Source organism: Lepidothrix coronata, unplaced genomic scaffold, assembly GCF_001604755.1.
Source record: "Lepidothrix coronata isolate B3197 unplaced genomic scaffold, Lepidothrix_coronata-1.0 Scaffold82, whole genome shotgun sequence".
In the NCBI taxonomy this organism is placed as follows: domain Eukaryota; kingdom Metazoa; phylum Chordata; class Aves; order Passeriformes; family Pipridae; genus Lepidothrix; species Lepidothrix coronata.
The window spans coordinates 3,150,764-3,175,499 of NW_016690262.1; the positions used below are offsets into that span (position 1 = coordinate 3,150,764).

The 24,736-nt window shown below is 41.1% G+C and overlaps 1 protein-coding gene across 1 annotated transcript in view; it reads left to right on the forward strand.

Annotated features, from left to right (window-relative positions):
• The window catches only part of RNF150 (ring finger protein 150), a 119,314-nt gene that overhangs the window by 66,197 nt on the left and 28,381 nt on the right, over window positions 1-24,736 (forward strand). Inside the window, exons 2-6 of the mRNA XM_017820346.1 lie at window positions 2,398-2,648; window positions 9,356-9,427; window positions 9,844-9,926; window positions 16,876-16,972; window positions 22,619-22,829. Coding sequence (XP_017675835.1) covers window positions 2,398-2,648; window positions 9,356-9,427; window positions 9,844-9,926; window positions 16,876-16,972; window positions 22,619-22,829 — 714 coding nt within the window. The remainder of the gene's footprint in view (window positions 1-2,397; window positions 2,649-9,355; window positions 9,428-9,843; window positions 9,927-16,875; window positions 16,973-22,618; window positions 22,830-24,736) is intronic.

A 24,736-nucleotide genomic window follows, 5' to 3' on the forward strand; every position in this document is an offset into this window, starting at 1 on the left:
ATCTATAGCATCCAAATACATTTGAAAATCTGGTTTCTACCTCACAGGGGTTTTAGTGAAGAAATGTCTGAGCTGGGCCATGAAGACTAGAACACAGTGCTGCCCTGGTGAAGCTCATGTTGGATACCAGCTTGGAGGGAGGGGGATGCTGCTGGAAATGAAGATCTCCCTCTCACAACCTCCATTTGTGGCTGAGTGATCCCTTCCCACCTCCACAAATGTCCTGACACAGGCAGAGCTTTCTCCTCCTGCCACAGTCAAAATACAGATAGCCATGGGATTAACAACATGCTGGCTGATTTCCTGGAATTTCAGCTGAAATTCTGAAATCCCACCTCAGCATTGCTCTCTGGCTTCAGACACCCCCAGTTTGTAGCTTTCTAAGTGCCAGTTTGTGATCAGTTAATATGCTGTTGTTTTTAGCATGTTTCTACATTACTATACATCCTGTTTGTCCTTAGCTTTGTGCAGTTCAGGATTTGACTATTGCAAAACACAGTTTAGGTGTAAAAATAGTCTAGATGCTTGTTTCATGAAGTAAAAGAACAGAATATCCCTAATATTAAACCATAAACTAGAGATAGTTTATTTGTAAGGCCAGAAAAAGCATTTAACGACCTACTAAATCCCAAATCATTTCATGCCATATATTTCATGGACACGGGGGACATAAAATTATGAAAAGAAAATTGTTTCAGCAATGTGTGACGCAAGTAAAGTCAAACAGCGCTGTATGGAAAGGAAAACTGGTGCAGAGTCGAGGATAGATTGGTGGAGGGCCCTGTTCACAGGGTCATGGCTTTAGAAGGCTTGGCAAGACTGTAGGAAGTCCTTGCTTCATCCCATTAGTGGGATTTTGCTGCCTCAGCTGCGCTGACTTGCATCCTTGTTGGGGCCATGCTGCAAACTGTGTCAGAGGCTTATCTGGGCTGCAATAGCATTTTCTTTGTGGAATTAAACAGTGCTCTTGACTTTAAACTTGTATCAGTTGGAGAGTCCAGCTCCCAGCGAGGGCTCCCAAATGTCTGCGTGGGCTTGGGCTGTGGGGAGCTGTTGGGGACACGCTGAGCTTCTTTTGCCCCTGTAGCTTTCTCCTGTTGCCAGCCTGGGGTGAGGGCAGTGATGCTTTGGTGTGCTCAGGTTGTGAAACCATGTGGGAATCTGTGATTGAAAGTATTTCTGATCTGAATGCAGAGTTTGGAGGGGCTTCTCTGACAGACTCATGACCCTGCAAAGTGGCCTGTGATAAATGTGTATGGAATGTTGGATGCAGCACAGCTCCCTTTCTGCAGTGTTTACAGCAATATCATCTTGATAAGCCTCAGTAGTGCTAGAAATCTGTGTTTATGTCAACCCATAAAACACATTTTAGGTATCTCACCAAGACTAGTGTATAGAAACACACTGTGTAATGGTTTAGGTCGAAACCTTCACCAGATCCATCTTCTGACTTCCTTCTTGGTAAGCACGAGGGGAGAGCAGAAGAAAGCACAACTTTCTTGTTACTGTTTTGACAAATTTAGACAAGTTAGAGGTCCAGGCAATCACCAACTGTATGAAGTTTAACAGGTGCAGTGGCAGACTCTGTACCTGGGATGGGGCAACCCTGACTGTGTATAGACTGGGGAACGAGAGGCTGGAAAGCAGTGCCACAGCAAGAGACCTGAGGGTCCTGGTTGATGGCAGGTTGAATATGAGTCAGCAGTGCCCTGGCAGCCAGGAGGGCCAACTATGTCCTTTGGGGACATCAGGCAAAGCATCACCAGCCAGTCAAGGGACAGGATTGTCCTGTTCTGCTCTGCACTGGTGCCACCTCACCTCAGATATTGTGGCAGTTTTGGGCACCACAATATAAGAAAGATATTAAGCCATTAGAGAGTGTTCACAGGAGAGAAACAAGGATGGTGAAGGGCCTTGAGGAGAAGCCATGTGAGGAGCGGCTGAGGGCACTTGGTCTGTTCAACCTGGAGAAGAGAAAACTGAAGGGAAACCTCACTGCAGTTACAACTTCCTCACAAGGCGAAACAGAGGGGCAGCAGTTATCTCTTTTCTCTGGTGACTGATGACAGGATCTGAGGGAACAGCATGAAGTTGTGTCAGGGGTGATTTAGGTTAGATATTAGAAAAAGGTTCTTCACTTAGAGGGTGGTTGGGCACTGGAACAGGCTTTCCAGGGAAGTGGTTACAGCCCCAAGCCTGACAGAGTTCAAGAAGTGTTGGGGCAACACTCTCACTTACCTGGTGGAATTCATGGGTTGGTCCTGTGCAGGGCCAAGAGTTGGACTTCAGTGATCCTTGTGGGTCCCTTCCAAGTCAAGGATATTCTGTGACTCTATGACTGCCTTTTGGTGATCCCTTGTTTTACTTAAAGGTTCCTTTTCTCTCTCCGTCTGACAGGTTTAGAAGATGTTGTAGCAATAATGATTCCTGAACCCAAAGGAAAAGAGATAGTGAGCCTCCTGGAGAAGAACATTACTGTGATGATGTACATAACCATCGGGACGCGCAACCTGCAGAAGTACGTCAGCCGGACCTCTGTGGTGTTCGTCTCCATCTCTTTCATTGTGCTGATGATCATCTCGCTGGCGTGGCTGGTCTTCTATTACATCCAGAGATTCCGCTACGCAAATGCCAGAGACCGAAATCAGGTGAGCAGGGCCGGAGTCACTGATTTGTGTTTCCGAAAGATCCCCGTGGGGTTCAGCTTAGAAGTGAAAGTTGAGGAAGTTATGAACGTGTGGAAAAACAGACAAACCAAAACAAAAAATACCAGGAAAGTGAAAAGAATAGACATATAAAAACTTCTGCGTCTGGGAAAAGCCAAGACTTCTGTCCGTATGGGTGGGATTCAGGAAAAGAATTAATAATGTGTGTATGTTATGGGGGTTTTTCCCATTCAAAACACACAAGAAATAGACAGAAAGTTGATGATGTTTATTCATGAAAAGCTTGTTTTGGTGCATATAGCCAAGTGACATAGCAATGTATATAACCAACAACCCTTGAGATTACAGTGATGACTAAAATACAGAGATATGTGAATGTCTGTGTGTGAAATAATGTTTCACAATAAGTGAAGAAAGAACAGAATGTGTTTTCATTTTCATACTTCTTTAGAAGGGTCTTGGGCTTGAAAGGCAAACGTGTCCCTCTTCATTTGACAGTGATCACTGAACATATAAGTGCTGCAGTGATAGCCACCAATGCTATTAAATGTTATTATTGCTATTGGTTTTGGCATCTTGTCCAAACTCCTTGAGAGAGATACAAAGCCTATAGGGCTGGAGAGAAGTCAGCAGTGGGAATGAGCCCTGAGTCCTGAGCCCTGAATTTATAAAGCACTGTCCTTCTTTATGGTAGTTCAGCAGAGAATAATAATAGCAATGATAATAATAAATTTAATCTGTTCTTGTCTGGATACAACTATCTCAGCATCAGCAGAACTGGAAAGCCGAGGCTTCTACATTTCATTCTAATGGTACACTAGAAAATGTTATCAGTGTATGAAATCTGAGGAGATAACCATTTTAATGCAGGGAAAAAACGCACTATAATTCAGAGAGGTTTCTGAACCCTCAATAAATTACTTTCAGGGCCAGGAGGGTTGCCTTGCTTATTCTGCAGAAAAAGTAAAGCTGAGAGTGTTAATAATCATCTTGTAGAGAAAAGTACAGCCACACACTCTGTAACATATACTTGATTATAGGAATCCCTTGCCCTCCCCCATTGAAATTCAGGCATCCTCTGCGATAGAGTGCAGCTGCTCTGTATTTACAGACAGAAAGAATATATTTTCCTTTTAAATATACGGTCTGAAATTTTGGATAGCAAGAATGAGACTATCCCAGCTGGATTTTGAACATCATTGGCAGCAGATTCGCTGTGACTGTAATGGCTGTTGTAATTTTTAGATGCTTTGTCTGCAAAAGCACATGGCTGCCTAATTTGTGTGTGTAAGTGTGCTTTCAATCAAGTAATTATACAGGGAGATTAGCAATCTAAATAGAGATACATAAACATAAAACTCAGCAAAATAAGAAGCTCAGTCAGGTAATGTGAGGTTTGGAACTGATAGGTTTATATGTTCAAGCAAATTTTCTTTTCAGTGTTTTCTTTCCAAGGTTTGATTGAGACTAACATGTGCACAAGCAGTTGTCCTCTGGAGAGGTTTTAATAACTTCTATATTTTACTAGTTTTGTTCTTCAGAAGAATAAGAAAGCATGCCTCCTAAGAATTTTTTTTTTTGGCCACTTTTGCACAATAATATGAGACAAACTAGAATGTCTTCATGCCCTTTCATCATACAATTTGTCTGACGTCTCTTCTAATCTTTCTATTAACTCTTTTCATATGAAAAATGGCAGCAATATACAAAGCTCAGTGATTTGTGTTAATGCATTGCTGTGGCTTGTTTGTTTTGCTTCTTTTAGTCCTGGCTATGGAATATAATGATGTAGGTGGTTCAGAAGAGCTCATCTTGCTCTTGGCCTTGCCATGAGGGTTCCTTCCTGTTCCCTGTAAAGTTCTGCCTTTTTTTTTCTTTAACATATTCTCTTATAGCACAAAGATGGGATCACAGATTTCTACAGTAATACCTCGGATATTCAGATATATACAAAGAAAAGCTGTTTGTGTGGCTTTGCTGGAGCAAGGTTCTTAAGTCATTGCACTCAAAAGCTTTTAGCATTATAACTTGCACACATCTGTTGCTATGAAGGTGTTGTGCTTACTTGTTGGAGAGCCTAGCGTGGGTTGGAAGCACCTTCATTGCTGACTAACTTTAGAAGAGATGCTTTCTTTCTATTTGTATTTGATGTGTTCAGGCTAAAGTGTATCCACGGGCTGAAATGTTTGGATAAACAGAGGTGAAGGGGGAGCTAGCTGGTCTGTTGAGAGAAAGTTGTGCTGTCAGTTCCTACCCCACAGTGCGATGAATTTTAACTGTGCACACTGAGTGCCCTGTTCTCAAAAACCTGTGACCGATTTATTAGACTTCAGTTAAAATAATTTAAAAATAAGTGTTTAAATTAGTTTTGTCATCTGAATTATTTGAAGCCATACAGTTTTTAAAACAAGGGCTTGTGAGGCCCTATGTTTTCTATGTCAAATAAGAACCTATGCCTATCTCTTCGCTAACCTGTGCCAGGCGTGGGCTTTGGAGGTTTGGTGATACTGAATTTGATACAAGGGGCAGTTTAGCCTCCTGTGGGTTGGTAGTCTGGGTACTGTGCTGAGAGAATGGGACAACGTGTCTGCAAACTATGACTGGCAGAAAAAGCTGTTCTCTCCAAGCAGGAGAAGTGTTGTGCTTTTACATGAAGGCAAGATATCAGAACATCTTTCCTTGGTCACTGTAAGTCTCCCTAAATCATCTTCCATTTTGCCTCTTCCAAGCTGACTCATTGCAACTATGTCTTCCTTTCATGAAAAATATCATGTGTCCTTTTGTTGAGCCTCATTACTACCTTTGTCTAGTCCTATTATATATGGGGCCCCTCCTTTCCAGGTCCACTTCCATTCTTGCACACAGCATAAGTTTCTGAGCAAGCAGTAAATCCAAAAGGAACTGATTTAGTTGTCCATCAAGAAAGCAGTGAGTGCAGCTAGCAAAGAGCCAGCAACAAAATGGTTAGATATCAATTTTTATTTTAATATATTTAATATTTGAGAGTACCTCTAGCACAGACAACCGTACAGTACATATGGCAGTAGAAGATAGGTAGTAATATTCATATGGATGAACGTTTTTTCTTCTGACATAACAAGATGTTGCCCTGATAATAATCCTTTTGATATGAAGAGGATAGATTTGTGTAAGAAATGCATAGGCAATCTGTTTCCTCAACAGTTTGTTCTTGGAGCCCTCCTGAAGATGAGAGAGTTTGTAAAAAACCGTGAGAATTGTTTGCATCATGAAACATCACGTCACAGAGCTAATTAGAAGTAGTTTGGAATTATATGACAATTACAGAGTCAAAATCACAAAATATTCAAGTGCCAGAGATAATTCAGCAGAATGTGGCTTGCTGTCACAGCCCTGTAGCAGCCAGGACACAGACTTAACAACAACCAAAAAAGAAAAAAAATCAACCCTGTCAGTGTGTCAGATTTCATATTTCACCAGTAATAGTAGAGTTCTCTTGCTGTTGTTTGTGAGACGGGAAGATGACGAGGACATGATGTTCCAGTGCCAGACTTCTTTACCATATTTCTTCCATGTAATTTCTTTCCACTGGCTTCTTTTTAAGAGGAAGGTTTCTGCAAAGTCATTTTGAAGGTAGGTGGGCTTCATTAGTTTGGCAGGACAGTGGAAGCCAAATCAGGTAGCAATTGCACTGGGGTTTGGGAGGATTCCATGCAGCCTGCGTTAATCTTTAGTATGTGGCTGTCAGCATGTGGAGCAGTTATTTGAGATGGAAGATTGCTGGCTGTGGCTTTGAGAGTTTTGGGCCACTGAATAGAAACATCAGTCTTTGAAGCAGTTTTGGGAAGATGCTTCCCACAATGGAGTCTGCAAATTTTAAATGTGGACAGGAGATGGGTCTGAGGCCTTGTCCCAGTGATGCGCTTCATTTTGCACAAGGCACAGGGTGATCTCCTCCTTGCAAAGGTGATAGTTTAGTAAGGACATTAAGAGAGAAGAAGTTACTGTAATTCTTTTTCTCTAGCATTTACGGTCATTTACTTTCTCAGGAGCACATAAGTGATGCTTTCCATGCTGCTGTCCTTTCTTTTTAACTAGGATCCCCATTTCCATAAAACCACTGCATCTCATATGCTTGACTCCTTCCAGTCCAGTACTGAATGTTGCAGCCATGCTAATGAGATTATGAGATTTATGATTGTAAATCTCTAAGCCTCACTTTAAACCCTTAGACTATTGTAATGCCTCTTAACTTTTAGGAGATATCATTGGTTATTGATAGCATGCCTTGCATTCAAATGGGAGAATCCTTTGAAAGTATGCCTTTACTCCAAGATATTCCTGTTCTTTGAAAAACTAAATTACTCTCATTTCCATGTAAGTCATGAACTTTTCTATTTATGATAGATAAGAGAAAGCAAACATGAAAACAAGCAGATCAAAGATGTACATGAGTTTTTAATCTTGTCCTTTCCCCTTCAAGTGCATGCAAAAAAGAACTGAGACATTTCATTAGTTTAAGTAATAATAGTGATAAAAAGGAATCACAAGCAATTTCTGAAACAGGACATAATGGCTCTTGTCTTGCTGTATATTATCAGTCTGTCTTTGATTTACATTAAAGAACCAAATAGCTGGCAAGAAGTGTTTCCAACTCTCATCTGATCCCTTTATTTAAGGGACACTGTGAGAAAAATGGACCACAGAAAGAGATGTTGTATAACCGCAGGATACTCCCTCACATGCAATAATTAGTTATTGTGGGAAGCTCATACATAAATCTCATATAATAGATAAGATTGTTTTCACCTCTTTAGCCACATCTGAAATTGCTCTCTGCTTTCAGTATTGCATGCGTTTTGTCAGCTTCCATGTCTTTCCAATCCAATAAGCTTACTCTCTAAATTTAATTCAGTGATTTTAATTGAATCTGAAGAACAAAGTGGTAATTTATTAGTCATATCTGTATGGTGATTAGGCCTGAACTTACAAACTACCTCCAGCTTCCGTCCATTTTTGGCTTCGTGCTCTCACCCCCTCCAGCTGGAAACCCTTCCTGCTGACCAGTCCCTCTGAACTCCAGCACAGGCAATGTTCCCAGCCAGGAAAGTTGAATGTCTTCTGAGTCACCAAAGGCCCTAAGTCTCTCTCCTATCTAACAACACATGGCTGGAAACATGGATGGGGAGAGGAGGTGAACGGAAGAGTTCAAGTGGTGGCGAATTGGGATGCGCTGTATTATGAACTGTTACAAAGCTGACAAGAAGACATTGGAGTAGGTGTTGCTGCCTGGAATTGTATGACAGAGGCATGAAAAAAGTGAGAAGTGACCAGGAGGAGGGTCACCACTATGATCTGGGGACAGGAGCACATGGCATCTGAGGAGCGGTGAAGGGAGCTTGTCTTGCTAAGCTGGGAGAGGAGCAGAGGAGGAGGAGAGAGTCTGCTTCCAGCCTTCAGCTGCATAACGGGTGGTCAGAGAGGAGTCAGAATCAACCTCATCTTGGAGGTGCACATTGATGGTCACAAATTACAGCGAGGGAAATTCCATTAATATGTTTAGAAAAGAAAAAAGACTGAGATTGGTTAAGCGCTGGAACAAATTATGCACAGAGGTTGTGAAATCTCCCTTCCTGGAGATATTCAAAACTTGACTGAACACAGCTCTGCCTTTGAAGTTGACCCAGCCTTGAGCAGGGGGCGGCTGGGAGTACATGACCTCTCAAAGACTTTTCCAGCCTGTGAGTCTGTCTCCAGATGGCCTTGTCGATGGGTTAGCACAAATGAGCAGCCAAGTCCTTGGAGCACTGATACAGGCACAAGCTCCATAGCACAGGACCACTGAGCAGTGGTTGTATGGACTGCCCTGCAATGTTCACAGCCTCTTGCAAGGGACACATCCATCTTCAGCATCTGAGAACAGGGTGTTTTGCATCAGGCTGTTATTATATACTTTAATCCTGTGTGGCTGTGTGGCTGTGACCCTGTTAGCTCAGTAATGGTGTTTTGGAAATATGGGAGAACAGTCAAAAATGTCACATGGTAACCAATTTATGGTCCACTGGAGGGAAAGATAGGGGAAGAATGAGCAAATGATTATGTATGGATAGGATGTTACTGCAGGACTATATAGTGCTTTACCTGCAAGTAAACTGCAGATGCTTTATCCTCATTCTTATACTTTGCATTGCTTTTATAAAGTAGGCAATTCTGTATTGCAGGAAAAAAGGAGAGACTTTTCGCAGTTTTTGTGGTTAACAAATTAGCAGCTCACTTTCAAGTCTTACATCTTGCTGAAGATCATGAACTAGCAATGAAACAATGTACAAATAAAGTTCAGTGTTCACTTTGTTTACTGCCTAGTATTTTTTTTTAAAGTGTCATTAAAAAAAGAGAGGGAAGAAGTAGGATACCTAAATAGTGGACTTGTTACATCTGTTGCTACTCACTGCTGTAGTTTAGTGCCAGGAAGGGCTCACATGCAATCTCCACTGCAACTCTAATCAGAGTAGTTTGGCCTCATCTGCTCTGGGTTACCAGCAAGCCTAGAACACCTACTGTGGCCTTATTATGAATTATTATGTTTATATTTATACACTCTCCTGTTCCATGTACAGTCATTTGCAATTATTAAGAAGGGTAGGGAGAAAAAAGTGATGGTTTCTGCATGAAGAGTTGCTCTTTTCGTAAGATCAAATTTTGTATTACAGCGCCGGCTTGGAGATGCTGCAAAGAAAGCAATCAGCAAGCTGCAAGTCAGAACGATCAGGAAAGGTGACAAGGTAATTTTTCAAAATGCTTGTTTCTAAATGAAATTCAGTGCTGAGGATTCTTTCAGACCTCTGGGACAATGAGGCAGAACAGAAATGGCAATTGCTTATTTAGCTACTGTGTCCTTCAGGTGGAGGAGAAACGTTGGTAAGCAAATTATGTGGGGAACGGAGTAGAGACGGTGATTCAATAAAGATGCAACGAACCCTTGAAGTTAAAACAGGCTAACTAAATCTACATGCTTCCCAGTGCAGGTTTCTAGCTGGAAACATATTGGGAAATCTGACTTGCTAGTCTTGAAATGCAGTTACTGGATTTGCAATCTACTTTAGTGACTGTTTTACTTTGTCACATAGGCTCTTGTATAGAGAGATGAGCTAAGAAAAATAAAAAAAAATGAAAATTATGAATGTTCTCTTTCCTGTAGGAAACTGAGCCAGACTTTGATAACTGTGCTGTTTGTATTGAAGGCTACAAGCCCAATGATGTTGTCAGGATATTGCCTTGCAGGTAAGTTGAAGTTGCTTTAGCTCTAATAATCTCTCTACTTCAAGACAGGCTCTGTTCTCACAGTTTCACACTGATGAGATTACCTGAGAGCTGGGGGAGGAAAGGGAAGGGTGAATTTATTATTGGGATCTATTCAAAATCTGTTGTTAAAGATATCTGAAATGCCTCTTTATTCAGCATGAAGTGAAACAGGTATTAATAGTGGTGAGACCTTGAGGGTTTAGTATGACAGTCAGAAATTTTGTCTGATCTGGACCTATTACAAAGGACTTCGGTAGCATTTTTACATTAAAGGTTTTGATTCCTCTGTTTTCCTCATTTTTTTTTCTTAATCAGTCCAGAATAAATGCCTTAGGAGAATTTGCTTCTGACTTCAAGGTGAGGCCTGGCCACAGCAGACAGGGATAGAGCAGGCTCCTGCTCCCCACGGAGCTACTTCTTTTGCTGTCCTGGGCCATGTTCAGGCACTGAGAAAGGGCTGACTTTTGTCAAAAAAATCCCCAGTCATAAAAAGAGATACGCTGAGTAGAAACAGTAAAGCAAGGTGAGAAGAAGAGTTTTTCAGTATATTCTTTCTCCTTTTTTCCCCCTCGTGTGAGCATGCCCTGTGCAGAACTTACACTTGCAGTGATGTGAAACAGGAGCAGAGCCTCTTGCCACCCCTGACAGCTGTATTCATCTTTGTGCTGTTGTATTGTCATCTGTGAAGCGACATGAAGGATTTCTCTAAGGAAATCAATTTCTTAAGAAATTTCCTAGGAACACTGGTTCCTCCAGGAGAGCAACAGCAAGTGTTTGATTTCCCTAGATATAAGAATCTTAAGTGCTATACATGCAGAGCAGAGGTTTTTATTTTTTTAATAGAGCTTCTTCCTTCTCCTGCATCATATTCACTGGCTTGAGAAACCAAAATACTTGTTTATTTTCCTGCTATGTTGTTCCCTAGTAGATATTTGAATGTTACAAGCTGTCCCTTTCTGTTAGTTCATGCAACTCATTAAATCTGTTTACTGTCATCTCTAAGTGGCAAACAAAAAGCAACAGATTAATCATAAATTTGACCTACTGTAAATCCCCCACAATGACAAGTCACATGTGAACTTTTTTTTTGTTCTACAAACAAACACAAACACATCATCTTGTGAAGCAGAAATACAGAACAGTGAGAAATTACCAGAAAATATGGACCTTGGTTTGACATCAAGCCTGTTTGCACAGAAGCAGAATAAAGCTCAGAAATTTTGCATGTTAGAGACAGGCAGTGTTTGGAGGTAGTTATACAACATCCTAAAATATGTCTAAGCTTTAGCTTTCACTTGTGTGTCACCTCATAGTTCAGTAAGACTTTGTCATGCACAGCGTTGAGTCAAGCAGAGTGGATAGGAAACACATAGTTAACAGGTGGTGTTCAATTCTTGGCTGACTTAAAAGGTCGCCTAGAAAGTGACTCACGCTGAAAGGGTAGAAGCCGCAGAACTGTCTTGTAAAATACTCACAGTTTGAGCCTCAGCAGTCTGGAATTATAAAAACTCATCTTTCTCAATCAGCTACTTCACAACCCCTGGCTTTCCGGCTACACAAGTTGTGAGGGCAGTGTTTTGCGTGTTCTCATGTGTTTGAACTTCTGAAACATGAAATGGTAGTCCTGACTCTTTCTGCTGTTGACAGTCTTGTCTCCTCATTAAAAAAAAAAAGAAAAAAAAGATTAATTTCTGTGTCTGTGAAGTGAGTAGGAGTGTGTTATATCTTGATAAAGACCTACAGACTCTGTAGTTTTCTTCCTCCAGCATCCTCAGTTAAACCGTGTGCAGTTTCTTAATGTGGGAACATCATTAGACTGCTGTTTAATAAAAGGCTGGCATGTCACCAAGCTTACAGAAGCCAGCACCATATGACACCAGTGCTGGCTAACCTTGGTGTTTCTATCAGAGATGTAGAAGGTTTTATCTGCAAAGCAAAATATGCCCCAGGAGTTGCACATGAAAGGTGCTGCCCTGTACTGCAGGTAGTACTGGGAAAGCCACTGCTGGCAGGCACACTCTGTATAAAGCCCTGTGTGTCTTGAGATTTCTCTTTAAGACTCTTTAAGACTTTTTAAGAGCCTGAATCTCCTAAGAAATTGGTACCAAAAGTCCACCTGCTGGTATTGCAGTGGGTGAGCTCTGAAGTCAAATAGCTACATGTTTACTAGGACTTAGGCTGTTTCCCCAAACAGTCCTCTTTTCTGCTGGCACTGGGATAGCCTGTTGTTATGTACCTCACTCTGAAAAGCTCAGAGGAGAATTCTAGTGAACTCATGCTTCTTCCTCTCTGTCCTCTTCAGGCAGCTCCCACAACTGACTGTATTAATAAACTTCACTCTGCAGAGTGTATTAAATAAATAAGGAGTGACACTTGGTAAAAGAAAAAGAAAAAAAAAAAAAAAAGTATTGCCTTGCAGCTGGTTTTATGTTTAATGGTAGCAAACATCACTGAAGTTGTCTTTGAGGGCACTGACACACGATCAAATGTAACCAAGTTCATTGTTCCCAGAGTGACATCCTTATCACAACCCTGGTTCGTTCTGCTTGTCCTCCATCTTCAGCTTCAAAATGCTGTTGCCTTTTCTGCTCTAGCTTTGGAGAAGTTACTGGTGCTGCTGCCCCCAGCGTATGCCTTTTACTAAACTTCTACTAACTACTAAACTTCTACAGAGAGCCAAGACATTTCTTTCAACATTATCTCTGCTGAGTTCCTCATAAGCTTTTTTTTTGGCTGTTTCATTTCTCTCACTAATAAACACACTCTCTGACCCCATTCCAGCTCCTTCTCTTCCCCTGAACCTTCACTCTATGAACAACTGTGATTTCAGTCTGCTTCACTCCTGCTTTCTCTTTTTATTAGCTTCCTTTGAAAATTATTTCATAGCACACATTCTTTCCTTTCATTCCTTCCTCTCACCCTCATCATCATCTTCTTTTATCCTTCCTTTTACCTCAAAAGTAAACAAATAATACCCTAGATGCACCCCTAAAAGCTCAAACCATCTTGTTGGATACTACAGTGCTGCTCAGTCTCTCATCAAAACCCTTCTCAATCCCCTGCTTTAGCCCTATGTCTAATCCAGGCAACTGATGCTCTTACTCAGGGTCCCTAGGGATGTACCTCTCTCTGCATAGACGAGACTAGGAGTAGAAGGCAGGAGGAGAACAGTTTCCCCTAACCTGGAAAAAAAGCTTCTCAAAATTGTTGGCAAGCTGAAAGCTTTACAATAGTTTTACTACAGTCATCATTATAATTTGGGGCTGAGTTCAACATGACTTTTTTTTCTTGGGTGATTAAAATTGCAGCTTGAAAGAAAATGTAAATACATTTCAAACAAAAGTAATCACCAGTTTAAAAAACATGAAGTGCTATTTAGATAATAGTAAATGGAGTGCTCTGGGATTTTGAGGTTCTTTTTCTTTGTGCTCTGTGAGCCGTGTGCAGTCACAGAAGAGTGCAGGAGGGATCCCAGGAGGCTGCCACCTCTGGAACAGCACAGGGACTCTGGCACGCACGTGTCGTTCTTGGGAGCTTTTTCCAACACACTCTGCAGTCTCCCAGGATGAAGACTCTGCAAATTCCCCTGATAATTTATTGCAGTGCTTTGTTACCCTGACTGTGGTGAAGCCTTTCTTATTGTGTAGCCTGGATCTCACTTGCTGCAGTTTAAACTCATCATTGTGCCTCTTATCCCTAGGAGAGGGAAGAGCAGTTGTTTCCTTTCCCCTCATGAAAGCCTTTTTGTATGACGTTGTTGCAACATCTCCTCGCCTTCCTCTCTGTCAACTAATCAATTACAGTTCTTTTGAGAAACTTTTCAACCCATCCCAATCAACACAGTTTTGCAATACATGTGGTTGCACACAATAGGGAAAAAAAATCAGGGTTTCTTTTCCAGGTTTGACTTTGATTGTCAAAGCCATATCCCAAGCCTGTGCCTGGAACATCTCTCTCTTAGTGTCTCCTTGTGTGGGTCATTACTTCTGAACTCATCCGTGATGCCTCTTCTCCTTCCATTTAAAACTTGCATCAGCCAGAACTGCAGAGGGAGAAGGATTTTTGTTGCAGTTGATCTCTTTACGTCTTTATCTTACCATGTGATGGTGAAATACTGCAGTTGCTCTCTCATCTTACCTTGTGCTCCTTGAATTTGGGTAATGGACTGATCAGGACATCAAGCAATTGACAATTTGTTAAAAGCCATAAGCATGTACATAGTGCTATAGCTAATAACAAAGAAAATAAAGTTTCAAGTCCAAATCTGCAAAGCTTGCCCCCGTGCTTCTCTTCACAAATGTTTACATGTTCAAAATAGATATTACGAAAACTCTAATTGTATAATGCAGTACAAAAATTTTAAAAGGCAAATCTTTATCTGATTTTCAATAACATTCCATTTTTCTATAGATTTCTGTCAAATCAAGTTCCTTCTGTTGTGCATACTAAATCTGAAATTAGTAGATTCATAATAGACTGTGCTACATTAGTATTGAGAATTGCAAAGTGACACAATCTGTCATGTAATTAAATTGCTTGGCATTGTTAGTACTTATTTTAGAATATTGTTTTTGAAGCCAACTTCAGGAGCACTGAACTGCAGTTTTTGAAGTCTTTAAGTCACAAAAGTTCCAAGCTTTTGGTGATGAACTAACATCACAAAATTCTGTAGTTTGACTGCAGAAATTCCCCAGTTTGACTGAGGCTTTCAAAGCTGGAACTTGAAAACAAAAAGGGATTTTCTAGTCTATGGTAAAATGTCTTAATAGAAATTATGCTTTTTTTAATCCAAAACAGATTTTGGAAATCTGGAGTTTTTTCTGAGAGAATAATTATCTCAGATTTTGTAAATGTGTGGATTATTTTGGCACAGACATGCTTCAGATGTTTGCCAATAAACGTGTTTGTTTATTAATTTGATTATATAGTTAAAGAAAACCAATCACTATCAAGAATTTCATAATTATTTCGAATAACTGAAAGGCAAGACATTGACTTTCAGTACCCTCCATGAATTAACGCACCCAAGAAATTCTGTTGGTCAGACTTTTTTAAATGTAAAATTACACATGCCTGAGAACTGTATGCTTTCCCCTATTCAGAATGCTTATCTGATGATGTGCTGAATATGTCCCTCCTAAGATAAAAGGAAGGAATTCTTAAGCAGGACAGAGACCAAAATCTGGTACACTGTGTTGTTATCCATTAAGTCAGGTCTTGTTTGGAAGGACAGCTCTGATCTTTAGTAGCCTTAGTAAAGAAGTGGTTTAAACTTCAAGTTTAAACTTCACGATGCCTCATTTGCATTAAATCGTGTTGACAAACAGGGTCAGACGAGGTTTGGCCAAGTTCAGTATTGCAGCCAACTCATATAATTAGACTGGATCAAACTCCCAAGAACAGATTTGCCCTTTCCCATGGTTGTGTGAAGTGATACCAAGCAGAGGAATGTGATAATGTGCAATGTAGCTCTGATTCACAAAGGATCCTTTTTTTTTCTAGAAGTAGTGAGTAAAAACACTGTAGTAAAAAGAATAAGATTATGAGATTTCACACAGTTTTGACTTTGAATTTCTAGTATTACTTAGGACTGCAGTCCTCTCAGAAGCCAAACAGCTGCTCTGTTGGCCAGTAGCATCTTAGTAAGAGCTGGGGTTACAAACCAGTATTGGTGAAAGTGCAATTCAGTATCTTCCATCAAGCTGAAAGTGCATCCTGTTATGTGAGAACAGCTGTGCCATAATACTTCTGCTGACCCCTTCAGCTGAATAAGTAGCACTTAAATATTTAACATTATTTTGGTACATTAAGTGATTCTGGCTTTCTCAGAGATGGCATTTCCTTGTAGAGGCTGGTATGTGCCACGGTCCAGGCAGAGCCTTAGAATCAGAATTGTTTAGGTTGCAAAAGACCTGTGAGGTATCAAGTCCAAACATAAGCCTGCAAGCACTGCAAAGTCCACCACTTAACCACGTTCCCAAGTGCCACATCCACAACTCTTTTAGATATCTTCAGGGATGGTGATTCCACCACTTCCCTAGGCAACCTGTTCCCATGTCTGACCACCCTTTTGGTGAAGAAATGTTTCCTAGTATTCCTAGTAACAGAATATGCTCACAAGGGAGAATGCAATCTGTCAGTCAGGTTCAAGCACTGAATATATCTATATTTAATATAATCCATATTTAATGATATCAGTATTGGTATTTAATAATATCAATATCAGTTTGTGTCAGGCAATGCTAGAGAAGAAACCTTCAGCTCCTCCACCTGAATAGTGTCTAAAAAAAGGGGTGCACAGCAGCTACAAGGCTCAGGTAGCTGCTTGGCAGTCATTTCAGACCTAGAACAGTATTAGCAACAACTCCTTCAGGGCTGGCATTGTGTAGGAGCTCTCTCTGATGGGCAGCTTCTAAAGAGCAAGAAAGTCAGGGAGAATGTGTTAAAAAGCTTCATGCTAGCTTTTCTGTTTAAATAAAAAGTATCTTCTTTTTAACTCAGTTTATTTGCCTGTACCTCTATCCTGAAAAATACTATGGTCAATGGCTTCACATTTAAGTTATCAGGTGTAATCAAGTTTGTAGAAACATCAAGAAATACTAACATGATTTTTACCTTTACCAGCAAGCAGCTTTTGTTTACTGACAGCCTTTGATGTTTAAAGAATATGGGATTTGCTGATACATTTTGTGTATTTTCCCTATTTCTCTAATTATGCGTGTCTTCTATTCCAAACACACTTAAATGTGCGCTTGTGCTTGAGATTCTGAAGGAACAATCTTAGTCTTGTGTGCATAGGATCTAGTTTTGCAGTCTTTTAGAGAGGTCACAAACTGCAAACTCTTTACTGAATTCAGAATCATCTGGTAGTAAGTGGTAAATTGTGCTGTGGTGCATTTGAATTAAGATATCCTGGTTTTCCTTGCAGGCATCTTTTCCACAAGTCCTGTGTGGATCCCTGGCTGCTAGACCATCGTACCTGCCCGATGTGTAAAATGAATATTCTAAAAGCTCTAGGGATTCCGGTAAGCACATCACAGAGCAGCTGGTTGGGGCAGGAGGGAAACACCAGCTACTTGGGTATATCCTTAGCCCTTCACCTGTCTGTTCCCATCCTACTCTTTTTTGCCAGATTTATTAACTGATTTATTAAGGGATGTACAAGGTCTGACTCTACCTCGCTCCTGTGCCCCACTTCTATTAGCAAGGAAGAGTGTGTGTTTGGGGGTTGGTTGGGTGTTGGGATTTGTGTGTCTGTGGTTGCCTGCTTCGTGGAGCAGAAGATTGTTTACTGGTGTTTTAGTGGATTTATAGGTTCTTTCACATAGCTTTCGCTTGTGTTTTAAATCAGGACTGGATTTATTTTTTTAATCATGCTCTCAGTTCCAATCTCAAAGAAGAAGTCTGCAAATAAAATTTTCTCTGCTATGCTGGTCAAGGACAACTAATTGCTCATTCTGGGAAACCAAATCTTCTTTCTGTCAGATTTCTCTTAAAGTCTATCTGGAGCAAGATCTGTACTCCTAATTCCAATTAAGAGGCATTTCTCCCATGGTGGGCCACATGACACACAAGAAATTGTTAAGCCCTTTGTTATTTGAAATATTCAGCTGTGGTTAGAAGCTGCCAAAGCAGTTGATCTTTTTAAGTTGCATGTTTGCATTCACATAGTGCATGTCCTGTTTGCCATACAGTTCCCCAGCTGGAGCTATCACAGAGCTCAGGGGCTTCTCTAGGAAGGAGTGAGTCACTCTCTCCCCCTGTGCAAGGCTTGCCACGTGACACTGAAGTTCAGTGCTGTGACACCACCAGTCGATGAATTAACAGGTGCTGTAAATACCCTCCCAAGTTAGAGATGGTGACGTGCCAGTTCCCATATGAAAGAGCTATATAAAGTAAAACAGCTCACGTGAACATCCTGGGGGAGCTGATCCAGCCGTTTCCCCGGAGTTCATTTTCATGGAGACGAGGAAGCAGGTTGCTGCAGAAGAGGGTCCACAGCAAGCGATGAAGTGTGTTTTTGCTGAAGTGGGCAGATATGTTAATCAACCTAATACAATCCAAAATAAAAAGATGCAATGGGAAAAATGAAGTAGAGCGTTGTAGTCGGGGTAACATGTCATTACAGCTCGGCTACTTTTTCTGCTAAACCTATATATTGTCTTTAGAATATTGAAAGATGATACAACAGTTCAGTCAGTATTTGAGATGAAAGCCAGAATGAAGGCTAGCTCAGCCATTCAGCATCTCTGCACCTAGGCTTAAATACAGAATTTTTTCCCAAGGTTCCATGTCTCAGTTCACAGGCCTGCCAGTGAGCAGTTATCCAGGATTCTGACAGCTCCTCTCCATACCCAGTGTATTGTTCCATGGCTTCTACACCATTTCTGCACTCACACCGATCCATTCACATTTTTGCCCAAGCACTTCATTAAGGTGCTCTTTGTCAGGCTTCATAATCAGGGGATATAAGGCAAATCAGACCACCGGTTTTTGGAGGCCTGCAGTGGGATGTTAGAGGCTTCCAGAAAGTTTAGTGCTGTGAGAATTTACATCCAGAATACGGCTCTCACTGGCTTCACTGACAGCTACTGAAGGCTAAGCATGTCCACAGGCTGTCTGAGGCTGGGCACAGCAAGGGGAAGGGAAAACATGCCCAGAGGCCATCTGTAGAGGTTTTGTTGTACATGACTGGCCTTTACTATATACAAACAGCTCTGTAGTGGCAGGTATAGAACCTAATTGCCAGGAATAATTAAAGTGCCATTCAGTTACCTCAGCCATCATTTATCTCCTCACAGCTCCCTGTTCTCTCTGTACCACAAAGCAGAAAGGAGATCCATTCTGCATCCGTCACTGAGGGCTTTCTGCATGGAGTTTCTGTGGAAATAATTGTACTGGGTGTGTAATTAAAGACACTGCTATAACATACATGAACAACTGGTTCAAATTAAGTTTTCCAAATCAGCCTTAGTGTTGGTCTGTCTCAATACTAAAAATAAAACACTTGTATGTTGATGTTCCACTAGCAAAGTTTGTTTAGGGGATTTTATTGTATGAAGTTCTGTAAAAATTTCCTTAGGTTGTTCTAAGACAACAAACTGAAAAACAGCCCCCTACATCTTTTGGAGGGGGCATACTGGCTCCCACCTGCATGGATCATCAGTTAGGTTCATGAAGGGAACATAAGAGAGCCTTACCCCTCGAGGTGACTTTCAGTAGGAGCTGTTGTCCATGGGAACTTGGAGCAGATGATAGCCTTTGTGTCAGGTGTCCTCTGAGTGACAGCAAAGGAAGTGGAAGTCTGAGAGCATCTGGTAGCCTGAGGGTTAAAAAATCCTATACTGCTATCAGTTGCTCCTCTTCCTCTCTTTTCTTTGCCTTCTCTTCTTGAAATACACCTCAACTCCTGCTTCTCCCTCTCCTGCTTCTCCTCTGCATAACCACTCCTTCCCAACCTCTGTCCTTCTGAGCTCCTGCCCTGCTGTCACTGCTCCTGCTCACTTGCAGGACCTGTTCTCCACCTGCACAGAAATTGTGTGTCCTCACCCTTCTCAGCACCAGCCGAGGGCAGCCCAGGGTGGACATCAGTCCTGAGGGCTTGCAGGCACTGGGCAAAGCTCACTTCTCTTTGGTGAGTGTAGTTGTAGGTGTTGGTACTGGATAAGCCACCAGTCTCTGTCAGCACACATGAGCTGATGTGTTTAGAGGCTCATTGCTTAGCCAGATGTCTGTAGGCTGCTGTGGGAAGAGATGTTCCCTCAAAGCACCTGTAAAGCTCTAAGGCTTCTCAATGAGAAGTGGCAAACATTTCTGTAGAGTGGATAAAGCAAAATGTCTGTCCCTAACCACATTCTTGAGTCTTACTGAGCCATCTCGGGTGAAATTTCCACTCACAGAAAAGCAGCGTTAGGCAGGCACCAGTCTCTGATGGGAGACTTGAGTGCAAATTTGCCCAAGTCCTTTTCCAGACTTTTACAATGGGAGGAATAAGGAAATCTTATCACAGGCAGGGCTATGGTGTTTTTTTCCTGCCAGCAGCATGTTTGTCCTATGGTTGTGATTAAGGACCTGGCTCGTGTGACTGTGGATATATTGTGCTTCATTTCACAGGAAGACTTGGGATTTTCCAGGAAAGCATTGGTTAAAATCCAAATACCTAAATGTTTCAATTCAATTCACATCTGAACTCTCCATTTACTTTGTAACAGAGACTTCAAATATTATCTGCCCTAAACCCAGATTCCCCAGGCAGCTGTGAGACACCGAAATGTCTGCACTCCTTTTCACGGTAGCTGAGCACCCAAACACCTTCACTTTTCTCTGTGGCACTCTACAGCTCTGGAGGATTATTAACTATTTATCAGCAAATGGTTGGCCTAACCTTTTCCACTCCCTCTTTGCTGGTGAATCCAGCTCAGACTATACTTCTTACAGCTGTAATATTTGAAATGGATTATCAGTTAAAGTGTCTTTCACTTTAAATAGCACTACATTGCTGTTGGGATGATCATATCACATAAAATAGCTTCCCCCTGCTTCTCCCTCTTTTCTGCAAATATCTGCTGGATATGCAGTCAGATGCATTTTTGGCAGCAGATTGTGTGACTTGAAGCTATTCACTAAGAGCCTTAGCCAAGCCCTCAGAAGTCAATACAAAACCTTCCCTTGACTTTAGTGGAATTGTGCTCTCAAAGCACTTACATGCAAGGAATGAGTGAAACCAATATAATTAAACTTAGCAAATGTATCTGGGTCACTCTGGCAGCAAAAGCTGTAATGGGGGTGTGTGTGTGTGTTTTGATCAGTATTTCATATCATTAGTTTTATAGCATGCTGCTTACTTTGGGGCATTTTTTCCAACTAAAATGATTCAGGAGTAAAGGGATTAATTATATCAAGCAATACCATTTTTACATCTTTAGGGTTTGATTTGGCTTTCAATTATAATCCCCACTTTTTAAAGGTTTAAAAATTTGTGATAAAACCCCATTGCAGGAATAACTGGCATCAGAGCAAAGGACAAACAACTGATCCCTTGGAAAAAATTGAAATACTTTTTTCTGTAATAGAAAAAAAAACAGGCTTTTTTTTTTTTAAGGTACACTGCCACCAAAGGCAAATTTAAGTTAAAAATGAAATTCTTAAAACATTTTTTCGTAATAGCTGAGTGCTACATCTAAGGGATAATTTTGAATCCCTGTCCTGCATATAAGTGATTGGTATTTCATTTTAAAAAGTGCAGGTTCAGTGAGTTTCATTAAAACCTGGTATAGCTGAATGTGTCTTTATCCCAATTCTGAGGAGTTCTTGCTGTTTGTGGATTAGACTGGACCCAGGCAACAACAATTCTAATTTTTATACCAAACTTCAGTTTGTGGATATAAGATTGTTTAAATTGCCTGCCTTTTTCATTTGGAACATTTGTGAAAAAGTGCTTATGAGGCGGCAACCATTAGACAGGGAATGTATGTGAAAAAGAGAAAACATGCGAATTTCCTCCTCCTGAAAAAACATGTAAGCATATGGTAACCTTCTGTGCCTGAATTCAAAGGGATTTCTCTTGTGCTTAGAGTTAAGCCTCTCTTTAAGCCTTTGTTGTATCATATTTTGCTTAGTTTCTTGGTGCCTGCTGTGGCAAAATAGGCAGGTAGTGAGATTTTCCAAAGTGCCTTAGCATGTGAGAACTAAGCATAGAAAAAATCAGATCCACTGAAGAGAGTACGTGTCCTGTGACGTTAGCCATCTGGCAGCTGGATTTCCAGTCTAGCAGCTTAAGCCCTGTCTCTGCTTAGTGCTGAGCAGAGGGAAAGCAGAGGGGGCAATTCATACCTAGGGGTATGGGATGAATCCCACAGCAGTATTGTCTCAAACCACTGAAGTTAGAGGAAACCTAAGTGACTGATCCAGGTTAGCTGTCTGATTCCTGAAAAATGAAGATAAATGGGAACAACTTAATTTTTCATTTCCTAACTAAACCAAGTGTCTGTGTATTGCAGCTCAGTCTTGCTATGTCCCTCTGTCGTTGGTCTTGCTAAATCACATAGCAAGAAAGACTAGAAATCGAATAATACTCTTCGAATTCCCATAACTGCTTGTCTGTTTCTTTTCTTATAATTTTATTTTATAGGAAATACAGTATTATCAAGGGAAATGATCTTTTGATGTTTAGAAATTGTCTTACAAACAGCTTTAGCTTTTATTTTTGCAACCCACACATAGATGCACCCACAGGCAGCTCCCTTGGATTCTTATTCTGGGAAGCTCTGATATTGGCTCTATAAAATGTATATTTCGGGAAAAGATAATCATTCCCCTTCCTGCTGTCTGTTTACATTTGTGATCTGACTCAGCAATCTGCTTATGTTGAGCAGATCGTATCAATAAATGAGTTACACTTTTCCAAACCCTTCTAAAAGTATAAGTAATAATGTTTAGCAATTGTAGGTGACACAGTTTAATAATATTTCCGTGCCATACTTTGGGTCTCTCTTCCAACAGATTGTTTTAAGTACATGAAAACAGACAAACTCTGTGTGTTTATTCATTGTATGTTGCCATTTTCAGTACTGAAATAAAGTGAAAAGCTCAAAATAAGTGAGAACAAGTAAATTCAATCTTTTTATCAGTAGAAGCTCGATTTTCTTTTTTTTTTCTTTTCCTCCCATTAGCCAAATGCAGATTGCATGGATGATATACCTCCGGATTTGGAAGCATCCATAGGAGGACCACCAACCAACCAGATAACGGGAGCCAGTGACATAACAGTGAACGAGAGCTCTGTAGCCCTGGATCCCCCAGCACGGACTGTGGGAGTACTACAGGTCATCCAAGACGTAGACTCCTTTCCCCAGGCTGGGGAGGCTAACTTCACAACAAGCAGTAAGTTCCAATTTCTGGCAGAATTTGCACTGAAATAAATGTTTAGAAACCCCAGTAGCAAACTGATCTCTTGAGGGCATTTCGCTGGAGCAATGGCCGTACTTTAAGCCCAGCGGGGAATCTACAGGGTAAGTAAATTTAAATATCATGTGTTCTCCTGTACTTGAAAACCAGAGCACAGTGAAATAACACTGCCAATTTGTACAAAAAAAAAAAAAAAAAAAAAAAGAGAGAATTTTGTATGCTTTCAGTGTGTTTAGTTTTCACTTGTGTAAAGGGGCACCATTTGAACGGGTAATTCTCAAAATGTCTTCGTGTCTCTCTGTTCCTAAAAATTATGTTCTCTCTTGCAAATCTACTTCTGACAGTTTAAAAGGAATGTTGTCAGCTGTTTCGAGTGAGGATTGTACTAGTCTTAAAATTCTCATTTTTAGGTAAAATAGCAGATCAGTAGAAAATACTTATCTGTTTGATACCAGTTGGTGTATTGACAAGACTAGTATCATCAGATATACTTTGAAGGAAGGTAGAAGAATGTAACAAAATATAGGTTTGTGTATGGAGTTAGTGTAGGTTCTGGGAAAAACTAAACATTTTCAACCATTTCTAGATACTGCTATGGGCCTGGGCATGAAAAAGAAGACAAGTAGTAATATGACGTGTAGAAGGTAGGAGACAGATGACAGAACTAAGATGAAATGATTTTACATTAGTCTCCTTACTCTGTGGAAAGACTTGATAATCACATTTTCCCCGATATTCCAGCCAACGTCATGGCAGTGAAGATAACTTGTGGAAATGCTGGACTTGTGACCTTAGACACAGGTGACCCAGAAGTAGATTTTTAAATTTGGTTTTGTGGATTAGGTTCTGGTTTTCTCTAAAGGTCTGGCCTTTTTATGGTCTAAGTACTGAATCCAGCAAGGGGTGAGCAGCAAGGTTAATAAGCCCAGCCATCTTCCATGGCCAGCCTGTCAGCTCGTGGCATTCAGCTTTCTCAAGTCTCCTTGAGTGCTGGCAAGAGCTGTTCAAAAAAAGATATTCCTTCCAGTGATTGTTTTCTTAAATGCATTTGAAGCTGTTTTAAACAATGAAGGAAAGATGGTACCACAATGTAATAAAGACTGTGCTAGACACTGTTTTCAGCTGTGCCCTCTTAGCACTCCTGAAGCAAGTAGCTCCTGAAGCAAGTAGCTCCTCTCACAAATAATGATCCTTGCCCCACTGTTCTTTACAAGGTCTGCTGTTAAGGTTGGGAAGGAGGGCTGTGATGTGCCCTTTATACACACACAGCTGCATGACAGATGCTGGGAGAAGCCAGCAGCCTGGTCCAAAGCCCAGCACAATGGGCAGTCCATGCTTTTCATCCCGCGATCTTGTCAGACTGAGAAGCAGCTCTGCTGGTTTCTCACCATGAGTAACAATGGTATTGAGGCTGCCAAGGAGCACCAGAACTCAGTAACTCTCCAGACACTCTTTTCCCTCCAGGTTTGTTTCCAGAGTCTGCAGAAGGAACAAAGACATTTTTAATTCACTTTCCAAGTTGCCAGCTAAGTTGGATAACTGGGTGAAAAACTTGCACTGAGCCAGCAGAGTACTGCAGGGTCTGCAGAGATGCTTTATTTTGCCTTGTTGCTCCAGTTTTCCCTCTTGCCATCCATTTGCCCCCTTACCTTTAATAACATCAGGCAATAGACCCTAAGACTGGACAATCCTGAGGGCTGACAGTGGAGCCCATGGACAAGGAACTCACACCAAGGCCAGTGGTCTGTCCTGGCACACAGGCAGCAAACCATGGAGTGTCAGATCTCCATCACCTGAAGAGACTGGCCATGTCTGGGGAAGGACTGTGAAAAGGGTTTTCCCCTGGTTATTTCCCCTGAGGGAGAGCAGGAGAAGAGGGCCTG